At 48.0% G+C, this 22882-nt stretch overlaps 1 protein-coding gene across 1 annotated transcript in view; it reads right to left on the bottom strand.

Moving 5' to 3' along the window:
* The window catches only part of LOC130493381 (zinc finger protein 208-like), a 225802-nt gene that overhangs the window by 56323 nt on the left and 146597 nt on the right, over positions 1-22882 (bottom strand). The window contains exon 5 of the mRNA XM_056867101.1: positions 9797-11359. Within this exon, the coding sequence (XP_056723079.1) occupies positions 9797-11359 (1563 nt within the window). The remainder of the gene's footprint in view (positions 1-9796; positions 11360-22882) is intronic.

The raw sequence follows: 22882 nt of genomic DNA, 5'->3' as shown, positions 1-22882 counted from the left end.
CGCTAGGATTCTAAGTTTGCTGGGATTGATTTGGCATTTCTAGCACAAAGGAGGTGTTCTAACACTGAGCTGTGGTCCCTGGAGTAACTGGCTGGTTTGGCGGGGCACTTTACATTCTTCCTTAGGTTTCTCCCCAAACCCCACCCGAGCATTTCCATCCCATGACAAACCAAGATGCCCATCCCACAATTGGGATGTAAAGGGAACATTTTCCCCCCAAACAATGCATATTTAAATAGTGGAATTCCCTGCCCCAGGATGTGCTGATGGCTGCCAACTTGGAAGGCTTTAAGAGGGCTTCCCTTATCTCTGGGAAATTTAGATTAGCTTCATGTGTTTTATTTCCCTAGATCCCTATAGTCTTTATGTTGTGAAAGTCTTTCCCTATGTGCTGATGCTCCAGATCCTACAACTCTGTAGCAGTAAATAAAGGTCTGGTCTTTTTAAAAAATTCGGACTGTATTCAAAGACCTTCACCTGAACACCTGTTCACTTCTTCAAGCATGCCCAGAGAAAGGGGAGTGGGAGCTCGGAGCAGCCATCCTCTCATGCACACAGAGACTCTAACTGAGCCCCCAACTGCTGGTAAACAGACAGGAACTAGTTTAGTTAAGGTGGTAGCAGTGTCAGGCCTGTATCTCAGTTAGTTTCGTTTTCTACTGACCAGCTCTCAAGGACTGTTATGCATACCTGAACTCACTGAAGCTGTGGGAACCACAGCGCTGTTTGTGTTCTGTAATCTCTTGCTTTTTTCATGCTTTTATATTACCAAGTGCAAGCCAGCAAGCTCCATTGCTGTCACCTTTTCTTTGTGCTCTGTTAACCTATTTGACCAGTAAAACCATTTTCTTTGGACCTGACTGTCTCTGATGTGGTTTTGGTTCAGATTGGGCCAAGGGCTTACATTGTGACAGCAATCCCTTCACAATTTTTATGAGCCGCCTAGTGAGACCCTGGAGGACTTGGACCACTGGGCCCTGTTGCTGGGGTCGTCGACTTGCCCTGACGACCCTACCCTCCTGCGGGATGTGTTATTAGAAGCAATACGGACTGATGCGGAAATCAACCGCCTAGTGGAACTTATTCGAGGCCAGTGGCAGTCGCTAGCCGCTGCACAACCTTGGACCACTGAGGACTCGGATCAGGACGGCTACCACGACCTTTTGATCCTGGACGGGCTTCTGGATGAAGTACATGCTGCCCAGGACAACCTGGTCACCTTAATTCGCTTGTTGGCGAGGTTGACTTTGCAGGAGGCTCAACAGCGACCTTTGGCAGTGTCCCCAATCCGCCCTGCCATATCCCAAGCCATGGCGGGACCAGCGCCGGAAGGTGTTTCACTGGTGCCAAATGTGGCTGAATGTCAAGCAGAGGCACAACGGACTGCTGTCCAAACAGCGTTACTGTTCGTGGGACTGTCTACCGATGCCACGGTAGCTGATCTAACACAGTTGTTGACCCCAACCTTCGGGGCTGGGGCACCTGCACTAGCAGTCCAGGTCCAACAGCTGCTTGGCGGAGAATCTGGACCGCTCCTCGCCCTTTTGGAGCAGGAGCTCCTGCCGATCGTTACCATGGCTGCCGCCTTGAAGCTCGAAGCCAATCAGGCTCTTGCGGACCAAAAGGCGTCAGAAGCGGCGGCCAAAACTCAGGCCGAACGGAAGAGAGAACAGCAGTTGGCTGCCGAATGGGCGCGAGCGGATGTACGCCCCAGAGACACTGTGTGGACCGGCCCCTTGTTGGGTCCGTTTTCTCCGGTCTTTGCTCCGACCCGCACTACCCAACGCGCGCGTCGCCTCGCAGAACGTCTTCAGGACTCTGACAACTCTGACGAGGAGGACTTGTATGGGGACGGCTCCCATTGGTCCACTGGTCTGCGGACCAGTCGAGCACGTCGTACGGGTGGTCCTGAGGACGAAGTGCACCTCTTACGAGCCCAAAACCGGGATTATCCGGGCTGTGTAACCGTGGTCGGTTACACAGCCCGGATAACCTACAAGAACCAATGAACTCTGACCGTGAAAGCCTTCGACAATATTCCAAAACCGGGAGTTAAACGATCATGTAGATCGCCTCCAGGATCAAATGGAACGCTTGTTCTGGGAAAATGAATGCTTACAGCAGGCACTGACGGCCCCGGCCCAACCGATCCCAGCACAACCTGTTCTCCCTGGCCCAGGGACACCGGCTCAACCACCAGCCCAGCCACCCGCTCAGCCGCCAGCCCAACCGCCGGCCCCTGGAGCCCCGGCTCTACCGATTCCCGGGGCACCTGTGCAACCGGGACAGCCCATGCCCGGCCAATGGAAACAGCTTCGGCTGAAAATGACCTATGATGGGTCGCTCGAGACCCTGCCCTGTTTTCTGCATCAAGTGGACAGTTACATGAGAGAACAGGGGCGATACTTTCCCACGGAGGATAGCCGAGTTTGTTTCGTAGCCTCCTTATTGACAGGGAAAGCCGCTGACTGGATGGTCCTCCAATTTGACACTAGGTCCCGATCCATCCGCTCCCTCAACAATTTTATGTTTGCCTTGCGGAGACGGTTTGAGGACCTCTTTATGGGGGAACGGGCCAAAGCAGAACTGTTACAACTCAGACAGGGCCCCTCTCCAGTCCGAGAATTTGCAAATGAATTCCAGAGACTTGCCAGTAAAATAGTGGACTGGCCTGAGGCCACCCTCATTCATTATTTCAGGGAAGCCTTACACCCTGACATCCTGAACTGGTCATATATGCGGGGTGATCCCGAGACCCTGGAGGATTGGATTTTACTAGCTGAGGAGGTCGAGAGCCGCTGACGTTTCATTTCCCTGGTCAGGCAACGGAACAGAGACAAAAGCACCCAAAAAACCCCATCGAAAGCGTTGCTTTCCAGCCTGCGAAAACCTACGCGGCCACCTCTGGATCGCGAAACTCGGTTTCAGGGGGGGGCTTGCCTCGTTTGCGGGGAATTGGGCCACTTTGCAGCGGCTTGTCCTCAGCGCCCAGAGACCACTCGCCCCAGCATACCGCCTCGAGCTCGAGGACGACCTCAACGCAGAGGCACCGCGGCCACCCGCAGCGCAGCGCCGGGACGGCCCACACCCTCTGCACTTCACATTGAGGAATCGGCCAACCTTCCTGCACCAAGCGACCCCGTAGGGTCCCGGATTACAAGTGCCCCAATGGGGGACAGCCTTCCTTCTTCTGACGAAGATAACCAATGGAATTCTCCAGCTTTGAACCTGGAAACCCCTCCTGACCTGTCAAAAAACGGATACGGTCTGTGGTGAATGGAGCGTCTCCACAGACCCCTGCAGAATCTCCTGCTAAACCCAAAGCTCCTGTCATGGTGAGTGAGGTTGAAAACACTTTATGTGGACGTAGTGTTACAACACTATAAAGGGGGTCCCCAATTACATGTTAAAGCACTTATAGACTCTGGCTGCGGCCATACTTTAATCAATGAGGCCACGTTTGCAGCCCTGAAAGTCAAGTCCGAAGCTCTACCGGCTCCCGTCCAATTCGCCCTGATGGATGGGAGCCATTTCAAGGGGGGACCAGTAGATCATCGCACACGGTGAGCGGCGATGGGTATCGGGTCCCATTGGGAGCAAATAGACTTTACCATAGCCCCCATCCGGTTCGAAGTTGTGTTAGGAATTAATTGGCTCAAAGGCCATAGTCCCTATATAGTCTGGGAAGCTGACACTATTACCTTTGCCAATCCCAAGTGCGAACAGCACCGACTCGAGGTCACGGTTGTGCCTCCACCCGCTCCAGCTTTAACCTCCGATGCCTCATCGCCGATACCCTTGCCCGCGGTGTACCGAGACTTTGCGGATGTTTTTGATGTTAAAGAATGCGATGCTTAGCCCCCCCCACCGTACCACAGACTGTGCAATTGAGGTGGTAAAAGACTGCACACTGACTAAGAGCAAGATTTACCCTATGAGCGTTTCCGAACGCAGTGTTACGAGACTTTTTGGATAAAAATCTTGCTCGAGGGTTCATTCGGCCATCGAACGCCCCCATCTCAGCCCCCGCGTTCTTTGTCCGGAAAAAAGGAGGGTGACCTACGTTAATGCATTGACTTCCGAAAGCTCAACGCAGTTACCCAAGCCAACGCCTACCCCATACCGTTGATTTCAGACATACTGGGACAATTACAAGAGGGTCGCGTTTTCTCCAAATTAGACTTGGTGGAAGCTTATTATCGAGTCCGTATCCGTAAGGGGGACAAACCCCTCACAGCCTTCTCTAGCTGTTTTGGGATGTATGAATTTCTTGTGATGCCTTTCGAATTGAAAGGGGCCCCAGGGGTCTTTATGCAACTCATTAACGAAATCCTCCATGATTTACTTTACCGCGGCGTGGTAGTTTATCTGGATGATATCCTCATTTATTCAAAATCCATGGAGGAGCATGTTGCTCTAGTCAAAGAAGTTTTGCAACGTCTGCGTAATCACCAGCTCTATGCAAAGCTGCCTAATGCGAATTCCACCAAGAGAAAGTGGCTTTCTTGGGATACGTAATCTCTCATTAAGGTCTTAGCATGGACCCTGCTAAAGTCCAATCGGTACTGGACTGGACTCCTCCCTCCACCCGCAAGCAAGTGCAACAGTTTTTGGGCTTTGCTAATTTCTACCATGGTTTCATTCCCAACTTTGCTCAAGTGGCGTTACCAATCACTGACCTCCTAAAAACAAAGGGTAAAGGGGTTTCTGCTATGTTGCCCAATGCCAAAATACTCTGGACTGATCAATGTCAATCTGCCTTTGTAACCCTCAAGCGGCTTTTCACTTCTGAACCTGTACTACGGCATCCGGACCCAAACCAAATGTTTATTGTACAGGTCGATGCGTCTGATGTAGCCATGGGGGGGGGAGGCTCTTCTCCAAAGGGGACTGGACGGTCTCCTTCACCCCTGTGCTTACTTCTCGAAAAAGTTTGCACATGCCCAGCTGAACTGGCCCATTTGGGAGAAAAAGGCATCAGCCGTCCATCATGCCCTTACTCTGTGGAGACAATTCCTGGAGGGGTCTAGGGTCCCCTTTGAGGTCTGGACCGATCACAAAAATCTAGCTGCCCTCACGGGGACCCATAAACTGTCCGCAAAACAACAGCGTTGGGCGGACTTCTTTGCTCAATTCCGTTTTGTTCTTAAACATGTGCCCGGGAAACTAAACGTGCTCGCTGATGCCCTATCCAGGTTGCCTCAATACCCAGTAAAGATTGATCGACTCTTTATTCACCCCGGCACACAGAGGAGCTCTGCCCGTACTAGCCGTGCAGACCCATTCCCAAACTCTGCTCCAGCCTGAAGACCGCACAGTGGCCGACAAGAGTCTCCAGCACTAACCAGTCGGCTCCCTCGCCGGCCCCCCTTGCGCCGCCTGTACCCGGCGTTCCGCAGCAACCATTCCCCCCCACTCAATCGCCAGCAGCTCCTGATCCACCCTCTTCTGCGGGGGGAGGGGGTGATCCTCTCCAACTCCTTTCTGGACTCCCTTCGTGCTCAATGCTTAGCCGAACGCATGGCTCGGACCTTACCCCAAGGTTTGCTTGAACAAGGTGGTTGTTGGTACAGAGACTCGAAATTATACGTGCCTAAAATACTTCGAAGAGAAGTCCTGCAGTTGGCCCATGGAGCTAAAACTGCGGGGCACTTTGGGTTCCTGAAAACCCTTCACTTATTGCGCAGACAGTTTTGGTGGGGGGGGGGGATGCGTTCTGATGTGGACTCTTTCGTTCACAGCTGTCCTATTTGTGCCACGGTCAAACCGTCTCAAGGCAAGCCCCCGGGATGCTACAACCACTGGAAATTCCCAGCAGACCCTGGGAAGTGATTGCCATGGATTTCATGACTGATCTCCCACTTAGTGGGGGCAAAACTGTGATGTGTTGTTACTGATTTATTTTCCAAACAGGTACATTTGGTTCCGTGTGCGGGTGTTCCCTCCGCCCCCAAGTTGGCCAGCCTCTTTGTGTCACATGTTTTCCGTTTACATTCCTTCCCGCACAAGATAATCTGCAACCGCGGAAGTAGTTTCGTGGCTAAATTTTGGAAAGCTTTTCTCAAATTGGTGGGGGTGAAGCAGGGTCTATCTAGTGCTTATCATCCCCAGACGGATGGGCAAACTGAACGTGTCAATGCTGTACTGGAATGTTATTTACGTTGTTATGTCAATTACCACCAAGATGATTGGGTTGAACTGTTGCCTTTTGCTGAATATGCTTACAATAATGCTGTACATCAATCTACAGGATTCAGCCCTTTCTATGCTGTGTATGGTCAAGACTTCGGTCCTCTTTCCCCTATGGAAGTAACTGAGGGGGAGGGGGATCCTGACGTAGCCTCTTGGGCACATGCTCTCCGCGACACATGGCCCTGGTTGGTAAAAAACCTAGACAGAGCCAAACGCAAATATAAAGCTCAAGCAGATAAACATCGCTCTCCCAGCAAAGACTTTCAAATTGGAGACTTGGTGTTTCTTTCCACCAAAAACCTGCGATCCACTCGCCCCTGCCACAAACTCAGTGCCAAGTACATAGGGCCATATCCCATTGCCCGGATCATTAACCCTGTCACTGTGGAACAGACCCTACCTAAAATCTTGAGACGTATCTACCCAATCTTCCATGTCAGTCTCCTCAAGCCTCATGTCGCTTCCTCCGAGTGGCACCCGGAACCGCCTCCTGAGCAACCCGTGATGGTGGGGGGTGGGGGAGGAACATTTTGAAGTGTCAAAGATCCTGGATTCTCGTATACGACATGGATCCCTGCAATATCTAATTCGCTGGAAGCACTTCCCCCCTGCCTACGATGAGTGGGTGCGTGCACGGGATGTTTCCGCCCCACACCTAGTGAACGCCTTTCACACCGCCTACCCTGACAAACCGTCCCCCTTGCAAGGTGGGGGGGGCCTTAAGGGGGGCAGAATGTCAGGCCTGTATCTCAGTTAGTTTCGTTTTCTACTGACCAGCTCTCAAGGACTGTTATGCATACCTGAACTCTCTGAAGCTGTGGGAACCACAGCGCTGTTTGTGTTCTGTAATCTCTTGCTTTTTTCATGCTTTTATATTACCAAGTGCAAGCCAGCAAGCTCCATTGCTGTCACCTTTTCTTTGTGCTCTGTTAACCTATTTGACCAGTAAAACCATTTTCTTTGGACCTGACTGTCTCTGATGTGGTTTTGGTTCAGATTGGGCCAAGGGCTTACAAGCAGACAGGAGGATAGTCTAGGTGGTGGCAGACAGGCAGGGAGAAGCAGGAGAAACACCTCACTCCACGCGCATGTATGCAAACCCCAATTTCCTAACACATGGGGGAATTCAGAGTGGGATTTCAGGTGACTTACAGTAGCCTGGAGATAAACACCCATGGAAGTCACAGGAAGAAAACAGAAGCTTCCAGAAGAAAGAAGAAGAGTTGGTTTTTACATGCCGACTTTCTCTACCATTTAAGAGAGACTCAAACCGGCTTACGATCACCTTCCCTTCTCCTCCCCACAACAGACAACCTGTGAGGTAGGTGAGGCTGAGAGAATGTGACTTGCCCAAGGTCACCCAGCTGGCTTCGTGTGTAGGAGTAGGGAAACAAACCCAGTTTACCAGATTAGCCTCTGCCACTCATGTGGAGGAGGGGGGAATCAAACCCGGTTCGCCAGATCAGACTCCACTGCTCCAAACCACCGCTCTTAACCATTACACCACACTGAAACAAAGAGATTCAAATTGGCCATAATTTCAAAAACCTTTGTCAGGTGCCCTTTTCAAGACTGAAAAGTCCCATAATCTGAAGACTTTCCTCACAGGGAAGGTGCTCCAAGCCCCCCACCCAACCAACTTGGTTGCCCTCTTCTCTATTTTCTCCAGCACTCCGATGTCTTTTTTGAGATACAGTGACCAGAACAGCACTCAGTTTTCCAAATGTCCCCGTTGGGGAGAAAGGTGGGGTATCATGTTTGTTATTATTAAATTTTGAATAGTTTGGCAAAAAGGATGGATGCACAGGCCATTAGTTCATCCTGCAACTCTCTTGGCAGGAGGCAGAACTGCACAGTCTAGTCAAACGATCACTAATTCTGGCGAGAGGAGCAAGCAGGGCAGAGAACCTGTTCCTAAACCAGATAATCTATTAACCCTACAAGGTCTGTGGCACCCCTCTATAAGATGTCTTCACGAGGTAGGACAAATAACTCACATTTTGTAATAAATTATATTCCAAACATTTCAGCGGAGAACTGAACATGCCATAACCAATACCAGTTCAACAGCTGTATAATCCAGGCCTCACTTGAAACATGGAAGAATAGAGTTGGAAGGGACCTCCAAGGTCCAACCCCTTGCACAATGCAGGCAAATCACAACTACCTCCCCCCACCCCAACTTCCGTAGTGACCCCTGCTGCATGCTCAGAGGAAAGCACAAATCCTCCAGGATCCACGGCCAACCTGGCTGGAGGAAAATTCCTTCCTGACTCTCAAGTGGTGATTGGCATTATCCTAGGCATGTAAGACAGGGCCACAAGAGCCGAACACTTGACTCATCCCTTCCTGCCCTCCCTCTCATGAACCACCTAAGTCCACTGAATCAGCATTTCAGTCACATGGCCATCTAGCCTCTGCTTTAAAAGCTCCAAAGAAGAAGAGCCCACCACCTCGCAGAGAAGCCAGAGGAACTGATCTAACGGTCATGAAGTTCTTTCTAACGTTTCACCGATACATGTTCAAATCAGGCCCATGCCCCTATGAATCCTCAATGCATGTCTATTTGTCACAATGTTGGAATAGTGTACTGAGCAGTTAGGTCCCAAAGCTCACAACAACCTGTGACACGCTTATTCACACCCAAAAGAATTGTTTAACCATTTTTATACAGTTTTCAGTACCATAAAACAGATTATTTTAGCCACATACTCATATACAATTAAATTAACTTGGTACTGAGCAAAAAAAGGCATTTTTCTGATGTTTTTTTAAGAAGTGAAGCAGGAGAATTTATAATATTCTCATCCTGTTGCCCATCAATGCAAAGATGACAACATAAATTGTATCACGGTTGAATCTGTTCTCTCTCTCTCTTTTGGGCAATGGAGAAAGGCCTTTTACTATAATTATCAGCTCAGTGACCAAACGCTCCCAGGCCTACTGTGTGTATTTTCACAGATTCCTTTTTCTCCTCCAGCAGTAACCATTTAAAAAAGTTTCTTTTAAAGAAAATGACACTAACAATTATTCTTACTTCCAGCCCAGCAAGCTAATGCTGAATTTAGCACCAAAAGTCTAGATTAAGATGCCTGGCATCTTACAAAACTGAAGATCTTGCAAAATTGGCATCACACTTATGGTTCCATCCACGTTCCAAGCGATGATGTCGCTCCTCCTCTGTTGTGGATTCATTCATGCACAATTAGCCTGTCACTCCGAGGAAAGGTCTTTCCACAATCCAAAAACGGCTATGGTTACCCAAGTGTGAATTTGTTGATGGGTGTTAAGCTGTGACCTCTGAGCAATGCTCTTTCCACTCTTAAGCGTTTATAAGGTTTATCCCTAGTGTGGATGCATTGATGGACACTAAACTCTGAACTCCAAGCAAAGCCCTTTCCACACTACAATAATTTATAAGGTTTCTCCCCAGTGTGGACGGTAAACTCTGAACTCCGAACAAAGCTCTTTCCACTCTCCAAGCATTTATAAGGTTTCTCCCCACTGTTTATGTGTTGATGGACAGTAAGCTCTGGACTTGAAGCAAAGCTCTTTCCACTCTGCAAGCATTTATAAGGTATCTCCTCAGTGTGGATACGTTGATGGGCAGTAAGATGTGAATTCTGAGCAAAGCTCTTTCCACACTGCAAGCATTTATAAGGTTTCTCCCCAGTGTGGATACGCTGATGGACAGTAAGCTTTGACCTATGTGCAAAGCTCTTTCCACACTGCAAGCATTCATAAGGTTTCTCCCCAGTGTGGATACGTTGATGGGCAGTGAGATGTGAATTCTGAGCAAAGCTCTTTCCACACTGCAAGCATTGATAAGGTTTCTCCCCAGTGTGGATACGTTGATGGGCAGTAAGATTTGAATTCCGAAGAAAGCTCTTTCCACACTGCAAGCATTTATAAAGTTTCTCCTCAGTGTGGATATACTGATGTCTACTAAGGTTTGAGCAGTCAGCAAAGTTCTTTCCACACTGCAAGCATTGATAAGGTTTCTCCCCAGTGTGGATACGTTGATGGGCAGTAAGATGTGCACTCCGAGCAAAGTTCTTCCCACACTCCAAACATTTATAAGGTTTCTCCCCAGTGTGGATATGCTGATGTTTAGTAAGGTTTGAGCAGTCAGCAAAGTTCTTTCCACACTGCAAGCATTTATAAGGTTTCTCCTCAGTGTGGATACGCTGATGGAAAGTAAGATGTGCACTCCGAGCAAAGTTCTTTCCACACTCCAAACTTTTATAAGGTTTCTCCCCAGTGTAGATATGCTGATGTTTAGTAAGGTTTGAATTGTAAGCAAAGCTCTTTCCATACTGCAAGCATTTATAAGGTTTCTCCTCAGTGTGGATATGCTGATGTCTAGTAAGGTTTGAGCTGTCAGCAAAGTTCTTTCCACACTGCAAGCATTCATAAGGTTTCTCCCCAGTGTGGATACGCCAATGGACAGTAAGCGCTGGATTTGAAGCAAAGCTCTTTCCACACTGCAAGCATTTATAAGGTTTCTCCCCAGCGTGGATATGCTGATGTCTAGTAAGGTTTGAGCCGTCAGCAAAGTTCTTTCCACACTGCAAGCATTTATAAGGTTTCTCCCCAGTGTGGATATGCTTATGTTTAGTAAGGCTTGAATTGTCAGGAAAGTTCTTTCCACACTGCAAGCATTTATAAGGTTTCTCCCCACTGTGTATGCGTTGATGGACAGTAAGGTTTGAACTCTGAGCAAAGCTCTTTCCACACTGCAAACATTTATAAGGTTTCTCCCCACTGTGTACGCGTTGATGGACAGTAAGGTTTGAACTCTGAGCAAAGCTCTTTCCACACTGCAAGCATACATAAGGTTTCTCCCCAGTGTGGATGCATTGATGGGCAGTGAGATGTGAATTCTGAGGAAAGCTCTTTCCACACTCCAAGCATTTACAAGGTTTCTCCCCAGTGTGGATACGCCGATGGACAGTAAGCTTTGACCTCTGAGCAAAGCTCTTTCCACACTGCAAGCATACATAAGGTTTCTCCCCACTGTGTATGCCTTGATGGACAGTAAGCTCTGGACCTGAAGCAAAGCTCTTTCCACACTGCAAGCATTTATAAGGTTTCTCCCCACTGTGTATGTGTTGATGGGCAGTAAGCTCTGGACTTGAAGCAAAGCTCTTTCCACAATGCAAGCATTTATCAGGTTTCTCCCCAGTGTGGATTCTCCAGTGTGTACCAAGCACCTGGGATTCTGCTGCTTGAGAAGTAGAACATTCCTTCCCCCTCTTCCTTTTTGTTCCAGTATTTCTCTTCTGCTGTTTTTCAGCAAATCGTAGGCGTTGTGGTTCACCCTTGGGCTTTTTCTGGGCATCAGTCGCTGCAATAAAGATAAACTACTTGTAAGACCTTCAAGCAAAGGCAAAAATCAAGTAAAGAATGTCATTACCCGCTCTTCATAATGAAAGAACTGGAATCACTTAAAGGAGAGACAAATCCAGCCATGTATGAATTAGCTGGTGGGTAGTTCTAGCAGAGACAAGGTAGTCAGTGGAACCTCCATATTTAGAGGCAGTATCTCTCTAAAGAGGGATGCTTTGGAACTGCTCCTCTATTTGAGAAACTTCCAGGGACTCTAGTTGACCACTGTGTGAAACAGGAGGCTGGACTAGAGGTACCTCTAGCAAATCTCTTTCTATATTCGAACACAGAACTGACTGCATTCACTGGACAGTGAGTTTGGAGCAGAGCTTTACACCTGAACTAAGGAGACTCAATTTGTGCCCCAAACTTATAAAGCTCACCATTCTCTCCACTCCCCAAAAGGTTTGGCCTCCCAATCCCTGTGTTCTGTAGCCCAGCCTGCAGAGCTGAGACAAGTGGTGACTGGGGACTGGTAATTTCCAGTGGTGGCCCCTCATCTGGGGAATGTCCCCTCCTTAAAACTTGCCTGGAGCTGACCTAGCCAGGTGAAAACATTTCTTTCCAACTAGGCTTTAACTAAGCTCTTTTTAGCCGTTTTAAAGGTTTATCTTTTTAGCTGTTTTACAGGGGCCCTGTAAGCTACTGATTAGTTTCTATATTTTTTATGTGATGAGTGTTTTACTTCTTCAAGGAGGGAGCCTTGAAAGGTGTTTTGTCAGGGGAACTATCAGAGTAGCATAGGAAAGAAATTTCAGCAATGGATCACACAGCACTGTGGCTAGTGAGGGAGCTGAGGCAGTAACATGCAAGGTCTGTGGCATGTTGGTCTTTTTACCTGAGGGTAACATTAATTACACTTGCAGAAAGTGTATGTTGGTAGCGAAACGTCAGGAAAGAAAATTCCAAGACCACGGTTACACAGCCCGGATAACCTACAAGAACCAATGAACTCTGACCGTGAAAGCCTTCGACAATAATTTTCTAACCGTTAGAGCGGTTCCTCAGTGGAACAGGCTTCCTCGAGAGGTGGTAAGCTCCCCTTCCATGGAGGTTTTTAAGAGGTTAGATGGCCAGCTGTCAGCAATGCTGATTCTGTGACCTTAAGCAGATGATGAGAGGGAGGGCATCTTGGCCATCTTCTGGTCACTAGGGGTGTGGGGGGGAGAGGTATTCCTGCATTGTGCAGGGGGTTGGACTTGATGACCCTGAAGGTCCCTTCCAACTCTAAGATTCTGTGATTCAAGGTAAAGGTAAAAGTCCCCTGTGCAAGCACCGGGTCATTCCTGACCCATGGAGTGACGTCACATCCTGACGTTTACTAGGCAGACTTGGTTTACGGGGGGGGGGGGGGTTTGCCAGTGCCTTCCCCAGTCATCTTCCCTTTACCCCCAGCAAGCTGGGTTCTCATTTTACTGACCTCGGAAAGATGGAAGGCTGAGTGAACCTTGAACAGGCTATCTGAAACCAACTTCAGTTGGGACTGAACTCAGCTCGTAAGCAGAGCTTGGACTAGAGTACTGCAGCTTACCACTCTGCGCCACGGGGCTTTTTAGCTGTTTTAGGGTCTTCTTTAAATTTAAGGATCATTCTCAGGAAATTTTTTAGAAGAATCTGTGACTTTTTTATGCTCTTCTTGTGCCCCTGGATTTTTAAACTGATGGTTTAGACAGTATTTAGGATCTTATGCTATTTTTTTGTGAACAGACAGCAAATAAATGTGTTTTAAAGCTGAGCACCCAATAAACATTTCCAGTCATTCCTAGGTACAAACCAGCCAGCATTTTGTTCCTCTATTAGCTTCACACTTAAGAAAGCTTTCCTGGCCATTCTCGGGTTGTTGCCTCTTGAGAAATCCCTCTGTTCCCCAACTGGTGAAATTTAGCCCAAGAGAAGTCCTACCCGCTTCCACCACACAATTAGGAGGATACCTGCTGATCTCTCTGTTTCTTCTGTGTCTTGGACAAGTGGATCTCTTGCTACTTCCACTTGGGACATGGAATCAGACTTGAGAAGCAGAAGTCCTTCTTCAGGGGAAAGAAACAGACCAGTGACTTCCAGACATTCCAACTCTAAGAAATATTCAGATGTTTAAACCAGACTCGAGTGTATATAGAGCTACCCTTTCCCTCCAGCCTAGAATAAGAAAAATGCACCTGTCCAACTGAAACAGAGAAGCTTCAGAGGCAGGAATTCTGCAAGTGAAGCTCATCAGGACATAGAGCTGAACTTCACCTGCTGAAATCCAGTTGTTTGTTACCTCAGGGTTCTGCCATCTCGTTTGACTGAATCTGGAGCCATGTCTAAGCCTACACGAGTGTAACAGGAATGAACACAGTAGAAGGGCCCCAATTCATCCCTTCTGCCTCCTCTGCCTCACACTGATCCTCCTCAAGTCCCGGGGAAGGGTATAATGTCCTCTATGTAAGCAAAGGTCTTTTCAAGCTTTGGAAAATGCATATTGAGGGCTCTATACAAATAGTATTATTGTTGTTGTTATCAGTTCAAATGCTTCTTTCCATGGCTGCTCTGAAAGGCCCAAGGGGGGGGGGCTGCGCATGTGCTCAATCGGATAAGACGTCTTAAACCTCACTCCTCACTCCGTCTCTTTGTAAAATTTATGACCTACTGACAACCTAAGGTTTTGCAAAAAGAACTGAAAACTGAAAGTACGGAGGTGCTTACAGCGAAGAGTAACTTTGAAAATAGCAGGTTGAAGATTTATGGGTGAGCTTTGTGTCTGTTGCACCGGTTACAGATAACAGTCGGACAGCTGAAGAATAATGGCGGCAAGGAATTTTAAAGAGCTGTCAGAGATGTTAACCTTGATGGAGCAAAATATCCTAACAAAAATTCAGGCTGTCCAGACAGAAGTACAACAAATTCATGTCGACATGGCTGCTGTAAAACTAACGGCAGATACAGCAAACCAGAAGGCAGACGCCAATTGGGAAAAGATTCAAGAACTCACAAGGAAACTGGCGGAATATAACTCTATACAAAGAAGAAGAAATGTGAAAGGCCTCATTGACATCCCACAAACTGTTACTTTGGCCAATCCCCCTCCTGCCCTCCGTTCAATGGATTTTCACCCCTGAGGAACAATGAGGTTGCTCAGTCCCCAATGGGTAGTCAGGGGGTGAGGGTGGACTTTCCTCCTCTGTCGTAGACGTTTTCCTTTACAAACCAATATTTTCGCTTCCACACTAATTCTACCGGAGTCCAGTAAGTATGCAGAACCCACTCCCTTGCCTGCCTTTATATCGTCTACATTCCCCTATTCAGAGTCTACACTGGAAGAGCCCTACAAGGATCCTTATTGGTGATGGTGGTGGTGCAAAGTGCTGTCAACAGCTGTAGGGTTTTCAAGGCAAGAGACGGACAGAGGTGGTTTGACATAGAGCTTCCTTTGCATAGTGACACTGGACTTCCTTGGTGGTCTCCCATCCAAGTACCCCCCTGGAACCACCCTGCTTAGCTTCCATTAGCTGTTGAGATCAGGCTAATCTGGGCTATTCAGGACAGAGCTGGGGTCCTTCTTAGAAGGAATGGTTTCTGCCTTCAGCATCTCTGAATCAAAGGAAATGAGAGTCTTACCCAGGGAGGCCACATTCTCATGATTGTCCTCCATGACTTCCTTGTGAAGCCTTCTTTGGTCTCGATCCAACAGAGCCCACTCCTCTTCCATGAACTGAACAGATACCTCCTGAAATGTCACCAGACCCTGGAAAGAGAGAGAAGAAATTCCTTTGTAACAACCCTTCCACTTCTTAGGGGCATTCCAAAAGGACTATATTGGATATTTGATCTCAGGGGTCAAACTTTTATCAGATGTTTTCATTTTCTATCCAGTGAGCAGCATAAATAGCAGCCGAGGGAAAGAGATGGAGACAGATTCCTCCTGGCTTAGGGAACGGCAGAGAGACACCCAAGGGCATGATCCAGAGGTCCACACTTACCCAATCTGGCTGCACAGAAGCCACTTTTTCTCCATCACAAAGAGATGGCAAAGAAGGGATCATTGGCTTTATGCCATCACCTGGAAAAATAAGAAGGTCAATGGAAGGTGTTCTATACTTTCCAAGCTCTTTGTGTTACACTTCTTTAGCGGGGGGATTAGATTTTCCCTCTCTCTGTTCATGATCACAACTGTGCCTGCATCCTCATTTCTCTTACACTTTTTGCCTCCACGCTTTTGCCAAATCTAGTCTTGGTCCTGTTATCATATACAAAACTATTTGTTTGTCTGATGGGTCAGAATTCAGATATAAGAAGGAAGAACTCTGCAACGCAAGGAACTGGCAGAGGTCAAGGAGGACACAAAAACAGCCACCAAATCCTAGAACCTCCTTCCATGTGGAAAGACTATTAGCTCATCCAGAAAAAGGCAGCCTTGCTTTAGTTGAAGGACCAGCAGTTACCCTCTTGACATGGTACTGAGATGACTTGGTGAGAGATGCCATCTTTATTCTGTTTGCATGCCTTCTTTCAGGTTTCACCCCAGTCGACAATCCTAGCCCAAACACTTTATTCAATCTTCCAGTGCTTTATTCCATCTTCCAAATATTCTGTGTTGTTAAATTGAAATATTCTTATTGAATCTAATACTGTGGTCCTATCTTGGAATCCACTGGATGCCTGACATTCTCATCTACTCTGTTCACCAAATGTGTTTTTTTTTAATCATACATATATTCTGCCTTGAGAGTCCCAGTTAGAAAGGCAGAGTAGAAATGAAAATCATGTTAGTATTATTAATAATGTCACGTACTGCAGTTTATTATTAGATTTTTATCCTCTCTTTCCCCGCCAAAACAAGCCTCAGGGTAGCTTACAACATGTATACAAACAAATCTATATATAAACATACACACTAATCCCAATATAAAATTAAATAATATGAATAAAAATATAATGCAGTATCAAATTCCCAAATTTATAAAACTTGTCTGATGATATATATATATCAGATTTGTCCCTTTTAGCACCATCCTTCTTAGGTTTGTCAGCTCTGGACACTCTTTGCCCTGTTGATAAATGGATAGCAAAAAGCTCTCGAATTAAAAGATTTTACCATCCTCCAATGTATCCATTATATCACCCTCTCCGGGGCTGCTTTGCAAGCAGTTCTGTCCAACTCCACTACTGTATTTGTCCAATTATCCTAACTGAGATTTTTAACAGATTATTGGTTTCTGCTTCCTCAAATGGAATGTCTAAACTGAGAGGCTGGAGTGGAGCATCTTTCCCACACAGGACCCGGGGTGAGGGGGATGAGAGCAGCCCCCCTACGCTCAAGGCGGCCCTGCAGTGGGAACGACACCTACTCTGATCTTACCTGGAAAAGCTGGCCTGCGGTAAGAGTCCTGCGCCATCCTCTCCTGCACCTGAAACAGAAGTGGGGATACGTGAAACAGAAGGTTGGTGAAAAAGGGAAGAGGAAGACAGACAAAAGGTGGTTTCCAAAAAGTTGCAGCAAATCATCATCGATTTCAAGGGGATCTTTGATCTTATCCTATGTGCTCTCACACTACCTAGATGAAAATTTCTCACCTGCTGGTCCCATTTCCTGTCCTCTGCCTGGCTCAGAAGGAAGCCTTCTGCCAGAGCCACCGCCTGGGAACTGGTCTCCGGCACGCATCCCCTGACCCAGCTCGCCATCGGCGGGGGCAGGACGGCCAGGAACTGCTCCAGGATCACCAGGTCCAGCATCTCCTTCTTGCTGTGCCTTTCCGGCTTCAGCCACTGGTGGCAAAGATGGTGGAGTTGGCTGCAGGCCTCTCGAGGCCCCTCGGCCTCCTGGTAGGGGAAGTGCCTGAACTGCTGGTAATGCGCATCTGGAGGGAGGATGTTGTTGTCTTCCAGGCTCTTCTGCATGGCTCCTTCACATAGTTCCCTTCTGCTCCCAGCTATGGTTGCATCAAGGCCTTTTCTAGATTCAGGGACAGCTGAGTCCGGCTCTCTCCTCATCCTCCCTTCCGCTCCAAAGAGTCTCCACCTGAACTAGCAGATCACCTTCCTCCGCTGCCAGATTCTTCTGTAAAGACAAGTGCCAGATCTGTGACTTCCAGAGAAGCCAACACTGATCTTTGCACTGAGATTTTATACACACACAAACACACACACATACACGTGACATCTGCATCTGAAGAAGTGAGCTCTTATTCATGAAAGCTCATATTAGAATCAAGGGTGTTAGTCTTCCAAACTCCTGTTTAATATTGCTACGATAGGCAAACACTGGAATGACTGACTAAAGAGCAGGAGGGAGCAAGTAGTGCAGCGGTTAGAATATCAGATTAGGTCTGGGAGATGCAGGTTCGAATCCCCACCCTGCCACAAAAGGTACTGTTACAGACTTTGACATATTGGAGCACATGAACGATGGTATTGGTGTACATATGCCGAATCATTCAACATAAAACCCAATTACACATATAAACTGCAAATATATAGCAGAGGCTTATAGTTTCCTTTCAAAAGGAAGGAGAGCATGGATATTCTTTGCTTCTATTACACTACTAAAGGTTTCAGTAAGTAACCAGCAGCACTTTCTGGCTTTTCCTATGACCTTTCTCAGCTTTTTAATGGCTAATGGGAAACCAATTCTCATGCCTACCCCACAACCACGCCAGTTTGATAGGAAGGATTGGAACAAAATACCAAAAGAGAATTTGCAAGACAGCAGCCGAATTAGGGTTGCCAACTTCCAGGGGTTTCCTGGAGCTCTCCCACTATTACATTTGATCTCCAGATGACCGAGATCACTTTCTGCCGAGAAAATGGCTGCTTTCCAGGGTGGCGCCCTGTTGGGTTCCCTCCCCAAAGCCCATCCTCCCCAGGCTTCACCCCCCCCCAAAAAAATCTGCAGGTCTTTCCCAACCCAAAGCTGGCAACTCTGAGCCGAAAGAAAGCGCAGAAACAAAGAGGAGAAGTTGCAGAGACGAGATTCCAGGAAGGGCTCCAGGGAAGAGGAGCTTCTAGAGAGGAAATGGGAAACCTCTTTGGGAGAAACAGAGCCCCCCTGGTTAATCCCATCAAGAGCCCCAGTCCCCTCCCCTCCCCTCCGAGGCCATTTTCTGTGCTGGTTTTTTTTTTTTTTTTTTAAATGCACTTGAATTAATGTTGGGTCGTTATTCCCTCTCCTTTTTGCAAAAGGGATCGTCAAGCATGGTTATTTGAAGCTTGCAAAGAAGCCACCCATTCATTCTCCAGCCAAAGCCCCCTTTTATTTCCGTTGTTATGAACGAGGCTGCGAGTGAGGCTTGTTCTGCTGATTCCCCCCCACCCACTCTTCCCTTGAGAGCCGCGTTCCCTCTTCCTTCTCCGCACTCTTCCCCCCACCCCGTTTTCCTCCCGGTGCAAAACCCCCAGGGGAAGATCGGAACCATTTCCTGCTTTGAGCAGCCTTTGAACAGCAATAATAATAATAATAATATTAATGTTGATGATAATAATAATAATAATAATGTTGATAATAATAACAATAACAATAACAACAACAACTTCTCAGGCGGCTGACCGTGCCTACAGTGAACTAAAACAAACAAACCAGAAGTTGCAGGGAAAGTTGGAGAGTTGTGGTTATGGCCGCTCTCCGCGCGGGGATTCCTCCAGGAAAGGAAAGGGCCTTTGCACACCTGCCAGCAGCCGGAAACCCACCCACAGCCTTGCCAAACCCCTCCCTCTCCTCTTGCTCACCTTTTGCATATAGATCTTTATGCCCCCTCCCCCTTTCCCTTGGGCGGGGTTGGTTGGGGCTTAAATGAGCTCTGCGCCGGCTGGGGCTGCAGATTCCGAAGGAAGGGGGCAGCAGGGGGGGGGGGAGAGAGGCCATTAATTCATGCAAGGGTTTGCCACTGTTTAGATGCACTTTCCCCCCCATCCCTATTCTCAAAACTCAACCACAAGCCGCCATGCAGAGTTTTGAGAATTCAGATGGGGAAAATGGGCATCTAGAGAGTGGCAAATCCAAGGCAAAACCTTCCATGCATAAATGGCCAGAGAGAGGCCATTTATTCATGGAAGCTTTTGCATTGGATCTGCCACTCTTTAGATGCACTTTCCCCCCCATCCATATTCTCAAAACTCAACCATAAGTCGCCATGCAGAGTTTTGAGAATTCAGATGGGGGAAATGGGCATCTAGAGAGTGGCAAATCCAATGCAAAACCTTCCATAAATGGCCTCTGGCCATTTATGCATGGAAGGTTTTGCATTGGATTTGTCACTCTCTAGATGCCCATTTTCCCCATCTGGCCTCCTCGCCCTCCCTCCCTCCCTCGTGCAAATCCCGCCCGGCTCCTCCCAATTGCTACGCGCTTGTGCACATTTTGTAGGGGTCTGAGCAGAGGAGGCGCCGACAGAAGCTCAACTGCCAGCCTGGAGTGTTAAAAGAAAGGGCGCGCGGGGGGGGGGGAAGCGCAGGTGGGGCCGCTGCAAATGCAGCGCTGAATTCGGCTCAGGTGCGGCAGGGCCATCCGAGCGCGCCGCGGGACCGCGCAGGTCGACCCCTGCGACAAGCAGTGGGGGGTCCGTTCATAGTGCGGTCAGGATCATGCATAGGGTCGCCCTGAGTCCGGAAGCGACTTGGCGACACTTAACACACACACACACACACACACACATGGGAGTCTTGGGGGGAGAGAGATTTTGCAGGAGTCTTTGCAACACCCCCAACGCACCCCCGACTCTCCCACTGTCTACACCAAGGAGATCTTTTGCAAAGGAAATATTCTCTTCTTGCTTACCTTTTTTTTTTTTTTTTTTTAATGTCCCCCGGTGCTCTCCTCCTCCTCCTCCTCCTCGGTGGTTCACCCACCCGCACAATGCAGCCGGAAGTGGCTGTTGCAAGTCAGGCGGTGTTCTTTGTTGAGGCCACTCTAGGAACCGAGGCTCCTTCCATCTATCCCTTGGGGTGTCTCTCTAGAAGCCCCCAAAGACCCTCTCTTTGGGGCTATTCACCCAGCCCAAATCATGCACTCTCAGTCCACTTCCGCTGCACCTGAACGATCATTTGCAAGTGGGTTTTGCCCGTTCACACAGTAAAATCCACCTTCAAAGGGCGTTGGAAGTGGATCCAGGGGGTTGCTGCGGCCAGGTCCCCCTGTCGCGGTCAGAGCGGTGTAGGCAAATAGGTTTCCAGGTCTTGCATCTCACTAAGTTACCTTGCTTAACCAGATGCCCCATAAGTAGAGCTACAAGCTTTGAACTTTTCCGAGAAAAATTCCTTTTTATTGTAAATACTTCAGAATATAAAAGAATGTGGGATCAGGACATAAGGGACACCCGTTTCAAACATAATTCAAGCCAGTTACAATTACAGTTACATCGTCAGGAAAAATCTTAACAGAATATTTCAAAGTATAAGCAGATCATCTTAAGTAAGAGTTACAGTGGAAATACAGTGGAAATGTATCTGAAGAAGTGAGCTGTGGCTCACGAAAGCTCATACCCTACCAGAAAATATTTTTGTTAGTTCCAAGAATTAAATTCCAAGACCACGGTCACACAGCCCAGATAACCTACAAGAACCAATGAACTCTGACCGTGAAAGCCTTCGACAATATTTTTGTTAGTCTTTAAGGGTCGCCATGAATCAGAAGCGACTTGACGGCACTTAACACACACACACACACACACACACACACACACACACACACACACACGGTGCTATTGGACTCTTGCCCTTTTCTACTACTGCAGACAGACTAACACGGCTACCCACAGTGGAAATACAGTAGATATATCAAGTTCATCATACCTCTGGGGGTGCCATGCTTCTGGGGAGATTCTCTAGGCAGACCAGCAGCATGTCTGCTATTGAACTCCCAAACGTCTAGACCCCTGGTTCCCAACCAGGGGTCCATGGACCCCCAGGGGTCCGCGTGAACTAAATTAAGGTCCGCAAAACAAAGTTCTAAACCCATAATAAATTAATATTTTCAATTAAAAGTTCTCTATTATAAAATATATATATTTACAATTTTCAAATTGACATTCTATATGATTCCTGGCTATATGAGCCTGTAATACTCTCTGTCCACAACACCTCTTTGCTATCGGCAGGAGATTTTTGGGGCGGAGCCTGAGGGTGGGGTTTGGGGAGGGGAGGGACTTCAATGCCATAGAGTTCAATGGCCAAAGCGGCGATTTTCTACAGGTGAACTGATCTCTATCAGCTGGAGATCAGTTGAATTAGCAGGAGATCTTCTGCTATTAACCGTCACTTGGCAACCCTATCCAGGACTTAAAGTGCATTATTTGGGCTGAGTTTGCTTCACCCCGCCAGAAGGGCTGCATCTGTTGACCCAGCGAGGCTCACTCCGATTTCCCTGCAAACTGCGGACAAGAAAGGCGGGCTTCGACCCTTTTTCCCCACCCCAGATAATCCTCGTCCTTTTAGCCCCAAGGAGTCTAAGGAGGGATCCTGCGGTTCAGAAGGGGAGGAGGGACGGAAGCTAACGTGGAGTCACTGAATGCGGAGCCCTCCCTGTCTCTATGCCGAGAAATACCATTTGTGGTTCCTAAGAACTGCATGGAGGATGCAGAGAAATTTCTGGCCGGGCTCATTGTCTTGAGCCACCCAGAGCACTTCTCAGGCCTCGGTGCACTGCTCCCTCCCAAGAGGAGATTTTATCCTGGGTTGGGCTTGATGTGGGGTAATTTCAGGAGGAGGAGGAGGAGGAGGGATGCTTGCCCCCCAGATGTGCATGGGAGGGAGTGGGGCTGCACGCTCTGGGGATCCTTTAGTTCCCTGTCCACTATCGCAAGTTCAGCGGGTTTAGCCAGGTGTTCCAAGAAACTCCACCAGACGGTAGCTACTACAAAAATGCTAGTTTATTCACAGTGCAGTTCCAAAGTTCTATATACAATCGACCAGCGCCTCCGGCTTAGTCTGTATTCCACCCCAACAATAAGCCTTTGAGGCTGTGCTGCTTTTATACATATCCCATGCCTAGTCACATGTCTATCCCACCTGCAGTATTGCTTCATACTACTGGCCATATCTGGTTTCATCCAGTTCACCCTGCTGGTGCAAGTCATTGCTACACATTGCATCAGCAGGTCCAGTGGATCTAATCCACACTGAGGGCAGAAATATCGGCTCCCCCCTTTTCTCTTTCCGTGGCTGCAGCGGGCGCATTTTTGGGGGTACAGACCCCAAACTTTCAGCGAAGCTTCAGACAAGCCTTCTTAAGAGACCCCCCCCAAGTTTTGTACACATTGGGTCAGGGCCCCCCGAGATATGGGCTTTCCCCTTTCCCCTTTTCCCTATTGGGATGAATGGATCACCCGATCCT

The sequence above is a fragment of the Euleptes europaea genome, chromosome 1 (genome assembly GCF_029931775.1).
Source record: "Euleptes europaea isolate rEulEur1 chromosome 1, rEulEur1.hap1, whole genome shotgun sequence".
NCBI classification, from domain to species: domain Eukaryota; kingdom Metazoa; phylum Chordata; class Lepidosauria; order Squamata; family Sphaerodactylidae; genus Euleptes; species Euleptes europaea.
The sequence above is the reverse complement of the archived record's forward strand: the minus strand, read 5'-3'. Positions and strand labels throughout refer to the sequence as shown.